Source organism: Megalops cyprinoides, chromosome 7 (genome assembly GCF_013368585.1).
Source record: "Megalops cyprinoides isolate fMegCyp1 chromosome 7, fMegCyp1.pri, whole genome shotgun sequence".
In the NCBI taxonomy this organism is placed as follows: domain Eukaryota; kingdom Metazoa; phylum Chordata; class Actinopteri; order Elopiformes; family Megalopidae; genus Megalops; species Megalops cyprinoides.
In genome coordinates, this window is record NC_050589.1 from 23,624,059 (window position 1) to 23,636,113 (window position 12,055).

The 12,055-nt window shown below is 39.9% G+C and overlaps 1 protein-coding gene across 1 annotated transcript; it reads left to right on the plus strand.

The window, feature by feature from the left end:
* The first annotated feature begins 1,327 nt into the window (after positions 1 to 1,327).
* LOC118780523 (cytosolic sulfotransferase 3-like) lies at positions 1,328 to 10,789 on the plus strand. Its single transcript, XM_036533066.1, has 8 exons — positions 1,328 to 1,546; positions 6,938 to 7,085; positions 7,209 to 7,337; positions 7,670 to 7,770; positions 8,845 to 8,971; positions 9,489 to 9,586; positions 9,785 to 9,959; positions 10,250 to 10,789. Exons 2-8 carry the CDS (start codon positions 6,947 to 6,949, stop codon positions 10,360 to 10,362), a joined length of 882 nt encoding a protein of 293 aa, XP_036388959.1. The 5' UTR covers positions 1,328 to 1,546; positions 6,938 to 6,946; the 3' UTR covers positions 10,363 to 10,789.
* The last annotated feature ends 1,266 nt before the right edge of the window (positions 10,790 to 12,055 follow it).

Here is a 12,055-nt window from a genome sequence, read left to right on the forward strand (position 1 = left end):
ACTAATGTAACATCTGATTAATTTATACAACTGCACCATGTTTGTTCAAGGCTTATTTCTTTGAATATAAACAAAAAATGAGCAGCTGCATGTTAGCACAATCAGACAATTTAATTTATTTATTTGAACATTGGGGCTGTTGATTTTTCATTTAAAGAAAATGTATCATATGTACATTTATTTTACAAATAATGTATAACAGATTATATGTAAGCAACAAATACCAATTCTCAAAAAAATCAAACAAATCAAAAACGAAATAAATTGAGTACTCAGTTGGAATGAAAATCAGCACACACAGTGGGACCTACAGAGTTCAGATTCTTCTCTGTTCAGATTCAAGGAGGCTTGTAGATCTCGTTAACAGTATTACAGAACGTTAACGTTACGTTAACTCATTACAGTATTACAGAAGGTAATACAGAATACAGTAGAGAAGGTAATACAGTACAGAAGGTATTATGTGTACTTCTTCAACTCTTTCTTAGCTGGACATATTTTTTACCACATAACTGTATAACACTTTCTTTCTTTTTCCCTTTCTCTCTCTCTGTCACACACACACACACACACACACGCATACACGCACACACACACGCACACACACATTTCTGTGTCATGCTTATTTTCTGTATGAATTCACCCCTTCATCTGTGTGTCTGTTTTTCTAAGTGTGGCTGTGTACAGTTATTCTTGCGGAACAAATGGACTTTGAAGAATTGCCAAGAATGTCTCCTCATAGTAGAGGGAATGGCAGAGTGGGATGAAACCAGAAGAAGGACATGGTGATCACAATGAGCAAATAACTTGATTGGTGCCGTTGATGCAGATATTCAGCGGATCTACTGTATGAAAATGGAACTCTGTTTTAAAAGTAAATGTGCATGGAAGGACTTCTCATAACTTATGAAGTTTTATGTTGCATAATTCTCCCTCATTATCCCGTGAATGTCAGCCCCCTGTCTTTGCTTTCAGAGGTATTAGGGATGTCACTGACCAACAGACTCTGACAGTCTTAATACAGCGCCAACACAGAACTCTGGGCAAATTCTAAGAAATTGACCAGCAAAATAAATGCTACATTGCATAGGCATTCTATGTGCAAACACACTATACCCCCAAAAGTATAAGCATATACACACAAATTAATAGAAGATTATAGAGAGGGAGATACAGGGGCGACCACAGGGGAAATGGGAGAGAGGTAACATTCTGTAAAGGGGAGGGGGCTCTAGAACAGTTCTGAGATTATGATGATAGGAGAGAGGAAGAGGGAGGGTGCATTGCACTTGTGTAACCTAATACCAGACACAGAGAGGAAGATGTGGGTTGCTAAGAAGAGACAAAAAGTTTGTCATGTGAAGAGAGGGGCTGGAAGGAGAGAAGACGTGTTGAAAAAGGAGAAAGACACCTACAGATTCACAAAAGAGAAACCTTTCACTGAAGGAGTGTCAGAGAGGTAGATAGATAGCGAGAGAGAGCGAGAGAGAGAGAGAGAGAGCGAGAGTGACTGAGAAACCTCCACAACATATTGACTGGAAGAGCGGTGAGTCAGCAATGTTTTGTACTTTGATTACTATAGCTGTGGGAATTGTTGTTTTTTATAACTTAATATATAATATATATATAACTTAACTATAATGTTAGGTCAGGTTTTAGAAATCTGTCAGGGGTATGGTATTAATAAATGAAAACTGTATGAAATAGGTGTGTGTTAAACAGGTGGCCAGCAACATTTTCCCTTTCTGACTTTGCTGGTGTCTGGGAAATGTTAGAGTGATCAGTCTGAGGAGTTGCCAAAGATTCTTGTAATGGGTGGATAACAATGGAATGAAACAACAAAGGTAGAAGTGCAAGCAGAGGTGATAATGGTGGACTTGCTTCTGTGTTTCTGAAAACATGGAAAGTAGTGCACAGTGGTGCTCTTTCTGATGTTTTAAGTTCACTGCCTGCATGGCTGATGGAACACAGGTCTCACTGCTCAGAGCTTGGGCAATCAAAAAAAAGGGGAAGGTGGAAATTAAACTGGGTTACATTAGTTCAGTAATGATTTTGCCCAGGGGTGTGGCGTTGTTTTATTTAAGATATGCCTTGGAAGCAAACACAGCCATGCGGAACTACACATTTAAAAGCACATCTGACAGACTATGTCTGTAAGCTTACCTTGCTTGCTGGTGGTGACAAGAGTGTCTAGTCTGCCATAAGACACGTAAAAGAAAAGAAAAATATGCCAATTTTCACACTCAGCATAAAGGTGAATATCTAGGTATATACATGTAATAGAAATGTTCATTAGGTTTTTCTGGCTCAGAACCTGTAGTGGGTACACTTCAGGACAGTGTTAACACCCCTGTTCACTATGGAATACTTAAACTGGATTTGTTCTGCAGCATACCTAAACTGCAGTATGCACATAAACTTTACTTTTTATAGAACTGCTCAGTACTCTGGATGTTAAACCAAGGTCATGAATAAATGTCATTCAAAATCTCATGGCAGTTATTGAAAAGAGTACAGGTACTCTCTACCAGTGTGCACATTTATATACATCTGGTGTTGGCAAATGTACTTGTGGGCATTCAGTTAGTTTTATGTTGGCTCTGTGTGGTCTGAGGATCCTGGAGTCTGGTTGGGCAGGGTACATACTCTGCTAAGAGGAACTGGCTCTAGGTCCTCACAGTACAATGTGCCATATTGCTGAACTGTCCATTGTTACTTGGTTTTAACTGTGTGGTCCTGCAACTGATAGGGTCCATGCCTCTGTAGCTTTCATGTCAACTACAACACGCATAGACATGCTTGTGTGTGTTGTGGCCATGAACATTGCGTGCACAGAATGCAGTCTTTCAAGAATTATGCAAGGAGTCATGACTTTTCCCTTAATTTACGACATTGGACTGCTGTCTCTCATTGTAAAGCATTGCCTTGCTCAATGGTGAATGTAATGTGTGAAAACTGTTGTCACTCTAAAATTCATTGCTCAATTGACTGTAGCTTTATTGCCTCTTTCTGGGTTGATGTGTTTGTGGCCCTACAGGTGAAGCTTTCATCTTGAAGAGAGCAAAAGGCAATAAGTCTCGCTCCTATTTCATCCCTCACAACCCACATGGTGGTAATGGGGGTGCTTCAATTAAATGCATCCATTTCTTCTGTTGATTCCCTTTGGAGTAATTGATTCATCAGTAATACAGTTGTGTAGTCCTCTTGTCTAAATGTTTCATCATGTAGTTCACATGTGTTAGTCTTGTGGTGTAATAACATCCCCACGGGGCAATTTACATCAGTTAGTCCCAAGCATATGTCTCTTCTTGCTGTGCTGCATTTTACACTACAATGTATATGGTTTGTGTGTTGAATGTGCCCTAACTCAGCAGTAGACTTCTTGTGGCCACTGACATGAGGCAGTCATGATGATGCACTCTTTTATTGCTGACACCTGCTTTATCAGTTGTGTGTTTCATTGTGGTAGGGCATAATGTTATTATGGGGGTTTTCCCAGGAATGTTCTCATTTGTAGAATTGGTAAACCTGTCAAGCAAGTTGGTTAACAAGAAATAATATACAGCAGAATGCTATCAAACTATTTAAGTTTAAGTTAAACTATTTTAAATTAGACTTTGCTGTTACATGCTCCACACAAAAATATTAAGTTATCAATTGAAAGAGAGACACTGGTTGAACAGCAGACCATGCCAAGAGTTGTATTATGGGGTGCAGAGGCAGTGATATTGAAAGAAATGGACCTAGAGCTTGAGATGAAACTTTTATAGTTACAAAAGTATAGAAGTAAAAATGTGAGAAAGCATAATCGGAAAAGGGAGTAGATGGTGGGAAATGTAAACTGGAATTTGAAAAACAAAAACTGGAACTTTAAGCAAAGATGTTCTTGAAGCTCATGAAACCATTAGTATGAGGAGTCAGAGGCACAAAAGGCTGACAGCATATTATTACCCGCTGACTTTTAGTCATGAACCCAATTATGAGCCCAATTAAAAAAAAAAATCTTTTTAAAGGTTAAGGATTTCAAGCGAACTCTGACAGAGAAAAATCTTTAACTGTGTCAGGAAGAAAAGAGATGTCAAAAAGAAAGGACGCAATATAACGGATTGATGGATCTTTCAGAAATTTTAAACAAATCCCAAATGCGTTGTGTTTCTGAATGTGGTGCCATTTATATGGTTGGTCACATCAAAGAGATGTTGCTCAGAAAGAACTAGACCATAGAGTTAGAATTATTCCTTAGGATTCATATCTTTTTGTCAATCCCTTGTGTTGAAAATGATATCCAGCAGCTAGTAAAAAGGGATACCTATGCATTGAAGTCTTAAATTGTGGTGTGTGTTTTGCCATTGTCTGAAAAGGACTTTACAGGCCTTGGGGTATTTCAGTTTATGGATTTGGCACAGGTTATTTGAATGTGTTTCTGCAGACCTGACCTGAGATTGTGTCAGGATGTGATACAATAGGGCTTTTTCTGAGCCTTTCCATGAAAGGTGTGTTCTTTCATGTAATTATTCCTTGTATTGTCACTTATGCTATTTCTGAGAGACTTGCAGAGAATGCATATACTGAATAGAAGTATTTGAAGGACTACAACAACTTTTAATTTGAACTCTTTTTTTTACTGAAAATCCTGAACTGTGTGGTCTTGTTACTTCCGTGAGTTATTCCTGGAAGAATGAGTGTGTTTGATTATATAAATGATCAACTTTAAAACTGGTGCTTGGCTGGTGGATGAGTAGGATAAAGGTTTCTTATCTCTTCAGAAATCACTGTCAGAAAAAGAGATTGGAAAGATGCCAGTTTGCCATTTTGAAGGACAGTGGGTTACTGAAAACTAGAAACCACTAGTGTTTATGTGCATTGGCAGGGGAATGTGTCATTTCAAATTGTGGTCCTTTGTTATATTGTTATAATATGGTATGAGTGTGAACTAATCATATGATTGCACTTTGAAACAATTTTTTCTAACCAGGCTTGAAACGTGATGTGCCACAGTATTTTATATCCCGTCATATTTGTCAGATTACCAGTGAACACAACCAGACGGTTTTGTTAGCCCCTTTGTAACGTATTCCTTTCATTGATAAGCCTTTCAATAGTGTTAATGTGGATTACATTAATCCTTTGCCTCAGAAAAAGACTGTAAATCAGTATTTGTAAACAGTCTGCAACGTGTGCTTCTACCCAGTGTCCAGAGGCCGTTCTACTGAGGAAGATATCTGCTCCTCTAGTGGTAAAAGGCTTGATTACACTCTATTCGGTAGCTATTCAGTAGCTGGATGTTGACAGCCTAAGTAAATTCACTTGGACCAGTGCTCGACTTTTATACCTGGAATTTTCATACAGAAGTCCATGAGGTAACTGGAATGATTCCACCAGGCTTTGGAGCCGATGCTGAGAGCTTTCTGTTGTGAATTTGTGCAGGATTAGCACGGTATATGCTTGTTGCTGTATGCAGTGGTAGAGGTTGTGAAGTTGTCTCCTCATCAGGTTGTGTTCTCGTCTATCATATTTCTGTGGTCCACTTGCTGTGGAGTCCAAAGGGAATGATGGAGACTACCTTACTACCACCCCAGACCAAAATGAAAGGAGAGATGGAAGGATGACAAGGAGGTTATAATGCAAAATCAGTTGCGCAGGCTTAAGCAGTAGCCAGTGCTGAAGTAGCAGGTGTTGAGAGTCCCATTGGTGAATTCTTGCATTGTGTTAGAGGTTATACTGAAAACGTTGGAGCTGCTGAACAATATAGAAACATAAGATCATCTGAAAGAAGCTGAGAAGTTTTCTCCTAATGTGATGCTCTGAATGTGTAATCTGTCATGTTATTTATGTTGCCGTTGTTTCACCTGGGAATCAGCATCCTTATCATTGGGTCCTGAGAAGCAGGAGCAACTCACTAAGCAGGTGTCATACATATGACATGGAAGAACTAGAGGAATGTTACAGTGGCCTCACTTTGCTTGTTGGTGCCTAAGCCTGAATGCAATAATCGGTTTTGCAATGATTACAGGAAAGTGGATACTGTGGCAAAAACTGTATTCACAGTAATGCTGTTTTCACGAAGTTGAAAATGAAGTTCATGCATGCATCTAGCACATGGTCTTTTAAATGTGTTCACCCCACTCATTAGGCACTTGCATGAATGTCATGGTGACAGGTGATTAGCCAGGAATCTAACAAGCTCATGAAGGAAATGTGTAAGGGAGATTGTTGGAGAGAGAATATCATAATGTAAAAGTTATGCTTCTGCTCAGCTGTTTGTTTATATAGAGTACCAGTGTTCCTTACAAGTTACCTTTTGAAGGCTGGTACTTGACCTGCTCCTGGATACACAACACAGATCCCTACATTTTTAATGGATGACTGAATAGACCAAGCTGGACCAGCTAAATTAATCTGATGTACTTAGGTTACTGACAAGTTATGCTTGCTGCTAGACCTAAAAAAAATATCAGCTTTATGATCTTTGAAGGCGTAAACTATTAGACTCATTTCCAGGAACATTTTTGCAATCAATAAATTGGATAGTCTGATATCTGGATCACAGGGATATAAGGCTGTATTCAGGGCTTCACAGGCTTACCACATAGAGGAAACCAGAGTTTTTATTGATAGGTTCTAGCAGAATTAACTGATTGCCAGCTTAGCCATGGTAAGTCTGGCAAAGCTACAGTGACTTGCCCAGCTTCAGATTCAGTGCAATATAGGTGTGGTTTTTGTAGTGTTTAATTTACTTCCCTGAAAAGAGAGGCCTTAGGATTTTTATTGTATTGTATGAAATAGAAGAAATGATAAAGGAAAGTAAGTTGATAACTTCTTTTTATTCAGACATTTAGTTTTTTATATTTTTATACCTATTTTAAGCAATTTTATTGTCAAACTACACTCCAATGCTAATAACATGACATTTTTACTTGATCTTCTGAATTTCCAGATCACTCAGATGGAACTGCCCCCACGCCCAGAGTTGTTTGATTTCCATGGCGTGTCCATGATTCATTACTTCACTGACAACTGGGACAATGTGCAGAACTTCCAGGCAAGACCTGATGACATTCTCATTGCAACATATCCCAAAGCAGGTCGGTTTCTGTCTGTCTGACTTACATGTCTCTGTATAAGAATGTCATCTGTCCACCTTTCTATCCACACTCTATTTTGACACTGTTGGGATTTGTGTTTATTGGTTCCCCTCTCTGTCTCAGGTACCACCTGGGTGTCTCACATGTTGGATCTAATGTACTTTGGGAAGTCGTCCCCCGAGCGTGCGGCCTCTGTGCCTATCTATGAGAGAGTCCCGTTTCTGGAGGTCTGCATCCAGGGAATGCCCACAGGTCAGAGGAACATTAAACTCAGCATCACAATGTATCAGCTGCACAAGTTGTAATATCCAAAACATATTGTTCCAAAAGCTTCTGTGGGCCATTTTTAAGCTACTGAAGATTTCAGCGCAAAGCAATGCTATGAAATTACATTCCTACCATAACTTTCTGTAGTTAACAGGACCTTACTCTGTCTCTTCACCAGATGTAAGGCTCAGTCAGGTTGCTCTTTAGCACAGGTCTGGGGTGCTGAATGAAAGAACCTACTTACATTTGCACTATATATATGCTAAGCAGAATCTGAATCTCTGTTTACATAGCTGTGCTCTCTCTCACACACACAGGCGTGGAATTGGCAGACAAGACGACCTTGTCTCCCCGCCTTATTAAAACCCACTTTCCAGTTCAATTTGTGCCCAAGTCCTTTTGGGAACAAAATTGCAGGGTATGTTTGGGTTCCTTTTTCTTCAGTTTTCTTCATTCTTTTACAGTCAGATAAAATGGAATTTGTTGTTTTTTTTATATATTGACATATTTTTTACCTGTTGCTAATACAAAGACTTTGGATCTGTTTCTCTTGATCTATTCATCATTAGCCTACCAGATGTGCAGTGGTGTCAGAGCCTGAAAGTCATACTGCTTAATAATGTTGTAGCTTAGCACTGGGTGGTAATAAGAAGGGCAAACACAGATAGCCACATCTTTGCTCTACCTGCTCACTGCAGATTGTCCCACTAGACTAGCGTGTGTGGCAATCTCGATTGTAAAAATATGCTATAACAAGTAAAACTTGATTGATTTGTCTCCAGGTTTTCTGGCAGTTTGTAACTCTTCCTCTCTTAGAAGATATACTATATGGACAAAAGTATTTGGCCGCACCTGTTTTTCAGGGTTTGGGCTAGGTCCCTTATCTCCAGTGAAGGGCAATCTTAATGCTTCAGCATACCAAGACATTTTGGACAATGTTATGCTTCCAACTTTGTGGCAACAGTTTGGGGGAGGCCCTTTTCTATTCCAACATGACTGTGCCCCAGTGCACAAAGCAAGGACTATAAAGACATGGTTTGATGAGTTCGGTGTGGAAGAACTTGACTGGCCCGCACAGAGCCCTGACCTCAACCCCATGGAGCACCTTTAGGATGAACTGGAACGGAGATTGCGAGCCAGGCCTTCTCGTCCAACATCAGTGCCTGACCTCATAAATGCTCTACAGAATGAATGGGCACAAATTCCCACAGAAACACTCCAAAATCTTGTGGAAAGCCTTCCAAGAAGAGTGGAAGCTGTTATAGCTGCAAAAGGGGGGCCAACTCCATATTAAAGTATATGTATTTGAATACAATGTCATTACAGTCTCTGTTGGTGTAATGGTCAGGTGTCCGAATACTTTTGTCCACATAGCGTTGTTATATGTTATACGGCCTATAGTCTTCTCTCTCAGCGGATAAAACATAATGCATGACTGTAACTTGCATTCTCTGCAGGACGTACAAATGTTTGTAATCCACATTTTTTTCAGATCATCTATGTGGCCCGTAATGCCAAGGACAATGTTGTGTCCTATTTTCACTTTGACCGCATGAACAAGGTAGAGCCAGAGCCTGGAGACTGGCCCAGTTTTCTGCAAAGGTTCCAGGAGGGAAAGAGTGAGTGTGGGACTGTGTAAGGGTGTAAAGTGTGTGTGTAAGGGTGTAAGGTGTGTGTGTAAGGGTGGGGTGGGGGGGTTGGGGGGACAGGCATCATTTAAAGTTCTGTAGAAATCAAAATTAACTGTTGGACGTAGCCTACTGTCCTAAACATCCTAAACACTAAACAAGCAAACATACATTTCTAAGGCCACTTTATAAATGATTGGGATGCTGAATCAAACAAATAAGAGCGCTTTATTGTCATTGTTCAGGAGAACATAATTACTGGGTTTAACAAAGAACAACCTCTCAATTTCATATGGCTTTTTAAACTTGATTAAGAGATGTAACTCCAAAAAATAAAAAATCAATAAAAAGTGAAAAATAGTAAAAATCTACAGGTTTAATTTAAACCTATAATTACATGTGTGTGTGTGTATGTGTGTGTGTGTGTGTGTGTGCATGTGTGTAACTCTGAGGTGGTGGTGCAATGGGACACTGAATAAAGCACAAACTCCTCTCCTTTGTCCCGCAGTGGTTTTTGGCTCTTGGTATGACCATGTGAAAGGCTGGTGGGAAAAAAAGAAATCTAACCCCAAAATCCTCTATCTATTCTACGAAGATCTAGCAGAGGTAGGAATAAGAGATATCGTGAAGTCATAGCAATGTTAGCATGGAAAGGCATTCATTAGCCCAATAACTGTGAAACAACAATCAAGTAAACAATTTACCATCAACATTAGTATTAACACCAAAACAGTGAGTAGCACTGACAAGTCATACATAGTGTGGGATAGGTTAGGATTTAGTGCTATTATTTTTATCCTGCAGGACATGGGCCGTGAGTTGGACCGTGTATGCAATTTCCTGGGTGTTTCCTTGAATGAGGAGGAGAGAGGTTGGGTGAAACAAGGTGTGGGCTTTGATGCCATGAAGAACAACAGCATGGCTAACTACTCTACCATCGGTGTCATGGACTTCAAAATCTCTCCATTCATGCGGAAAGGTTGGTTCATGCAGAGACAGAGATGGAGGCAGGGTAGCTACCAGGTCTATTCTTGCCTCCTTACGCAAAGTTAAAACCCAAAGTGCTTTAGGTGATGGAGGTAGGGACTGAGACACATTACCACGTGTCACATTCTCACTCTGAAGTTAAACTGAAATTTAGAATGAAAATGACTCAACATAACAGGCTTTCTGATAGAAAGCATACATTGACTTGACACAGTAACCAACATACCCACTTTCTCTCTCCTTCTCCCTTTCTTGCTCTCTCTCACTCTCCCCTGCCCTCAGGGAAGGTTGGTGACTGGAAGAACCACTTCACGGTGTCTCAGAATGAACAGTTTGATGAACAGTACAAACTGAAGATGGCAGATACTACTCTCTGCTTCCACACAGAGATCTAAGCTGTAGTCCATCTGCTTTGAACAGGCTCCAGCTCTGGTTCCACTCCTGTTTAACCTGAAAATGAGGGTTAACTGCAGATGGAAGCATAGAGCCCTGTGAAACAATGTAGTGACAGAAATGCTGAAGGTTTTTCTTAAGATTGAGATATTGGTGCTTTTTTGTAATCAACACTAACATAAATTCTATAGTATGTCAATACTGTACTAGAAATAGAGATAAGTCGCACATGTTTAACAGTCAATTATCTAGAGGGCCCATACTAGGCCTGGAGTAGCAACACTCGGCCAAAAGACAGAAACAAAACCTGGTGAACAGGATGGTGCAAATAGCCTGTTTTAGCCTGTTTATTTTTTTCATTTAATGTACCAGTGTATGTACATTTACAATTATTAAAACTTGTGATATTGCCATTGCCATAATTTATCACTGAATGTCTACATTCCAATAAATATTAAAGATTTTTTAAATGACAGAATATTTGCACATCTTTTACTTTTTACTGCATTTCAGCATGAACCCTCAAAAACTGCTTTAGGTATCTGCACTGAGGTGATTGAAAATTCACTCAGAGAAGTAAGGACAGAGGGCAGAGTTTGAGTTTCAGATTCCACATATTTATTTGAAATCGTGATATGCACAAAAATACAGCTGGAGAGAGAAAAGAAAGACCAAAGGTCCAGTGACATGGGGTAAGAGTCTTCCAGTCTGAATATTCACAGAGCAACCAGGAGGAGAGGGTTTACAGTACCGAGAGCACACGCCGCAGGCACGTCACAGCAATGCACGCACAGCCATCTGGACAGAAGGGACAACACTGTTACGATCTCTAACGGCTAAAGAACTACTGATGGAAAAGACCAACCCTGACCATGGTGACGGAGCGACAGCAATGACTCTGACCAAACCATATCGACCACCAAAGGACAGATGTCTATAGCTCGTGTTCACAACACTACAAGTTCCTGGCACTTCACATCACGGAGACTGGGCACACAAGCCCCCTTTGCTACATAAATGGCTGACCTTTGCAATGACTCTAAATGGTACTCCCGGGGTTAGTTCTTGCAGTGTAGCTGTGGCTTGTGTGCACTAATACATGCAGGTTGGGGTCTGACACAGAATGCAGGCAATGAGCTGGGATATCACATTACAGACCTCCAAGGTATCTCACCTGATGTCCTCCCCACTTCACTGACAACAAGTACAGATACCATGCACTGGTTTTTTGAAATACTGGGGCATGACGGCTCCCTTCATCAGTACTCCCAGACTCCTCTCATACAGAAACACTGAAACTAGAAAAGACTGGGAGCACAAGCTGCTCAAGATTGTCATTCACAGTACACAAAGTACTTTTTTTTCTTTTAGAGTATATTTATACTTTGAGATTTGTCAAAAATAACAGTATATTACATATACATATCTTATATTTATTGCCTTTTTTCTTTAATTATTAAAAATATTTTTGCTTTTGGCTATAGCGTATCATAAAGAATGTTCACTTATAAGTGTTTTATAGAGTCCTTCACCCGCACAAGAGGTGCTTTTAGAAATGTGCAAACGGTTGAGAAGCGGTTGAGATTCATCTCAATGCTGATATTCTCAGTGGACCTCTATAACACCCATTCATGGAATTTACTGGCAGCATTGAATGCAGGGACAGATATAATTACATAGCTTCTCAATACTTCC

Bases quoted from the DNA above. Each gene is read 5' to 3' on its own strand.
- LOC118780523 (XM_036533066.1), top strand. From the start codon at position 6,947: ATGGAACTGCCCCCACGCCCAGAGTTGTTTGATTTCCATGGCGTGTCC. The intron at 7,086-7,208 runs GTCGGTTTCTGT...TCTCTGTCTCAG, and splicing joins TGCAACATATCCCAAAGCAG to GTACCACCTGGGTGTCTCAC. The intron at 8,972-9,488 runs GTGAGTGTGGGA...TTTGTCCCGCAG, and splicing joins AAGGTTCCAGGAGGGAAAGA to TGGTTTTTGGCTCTTGGTAT.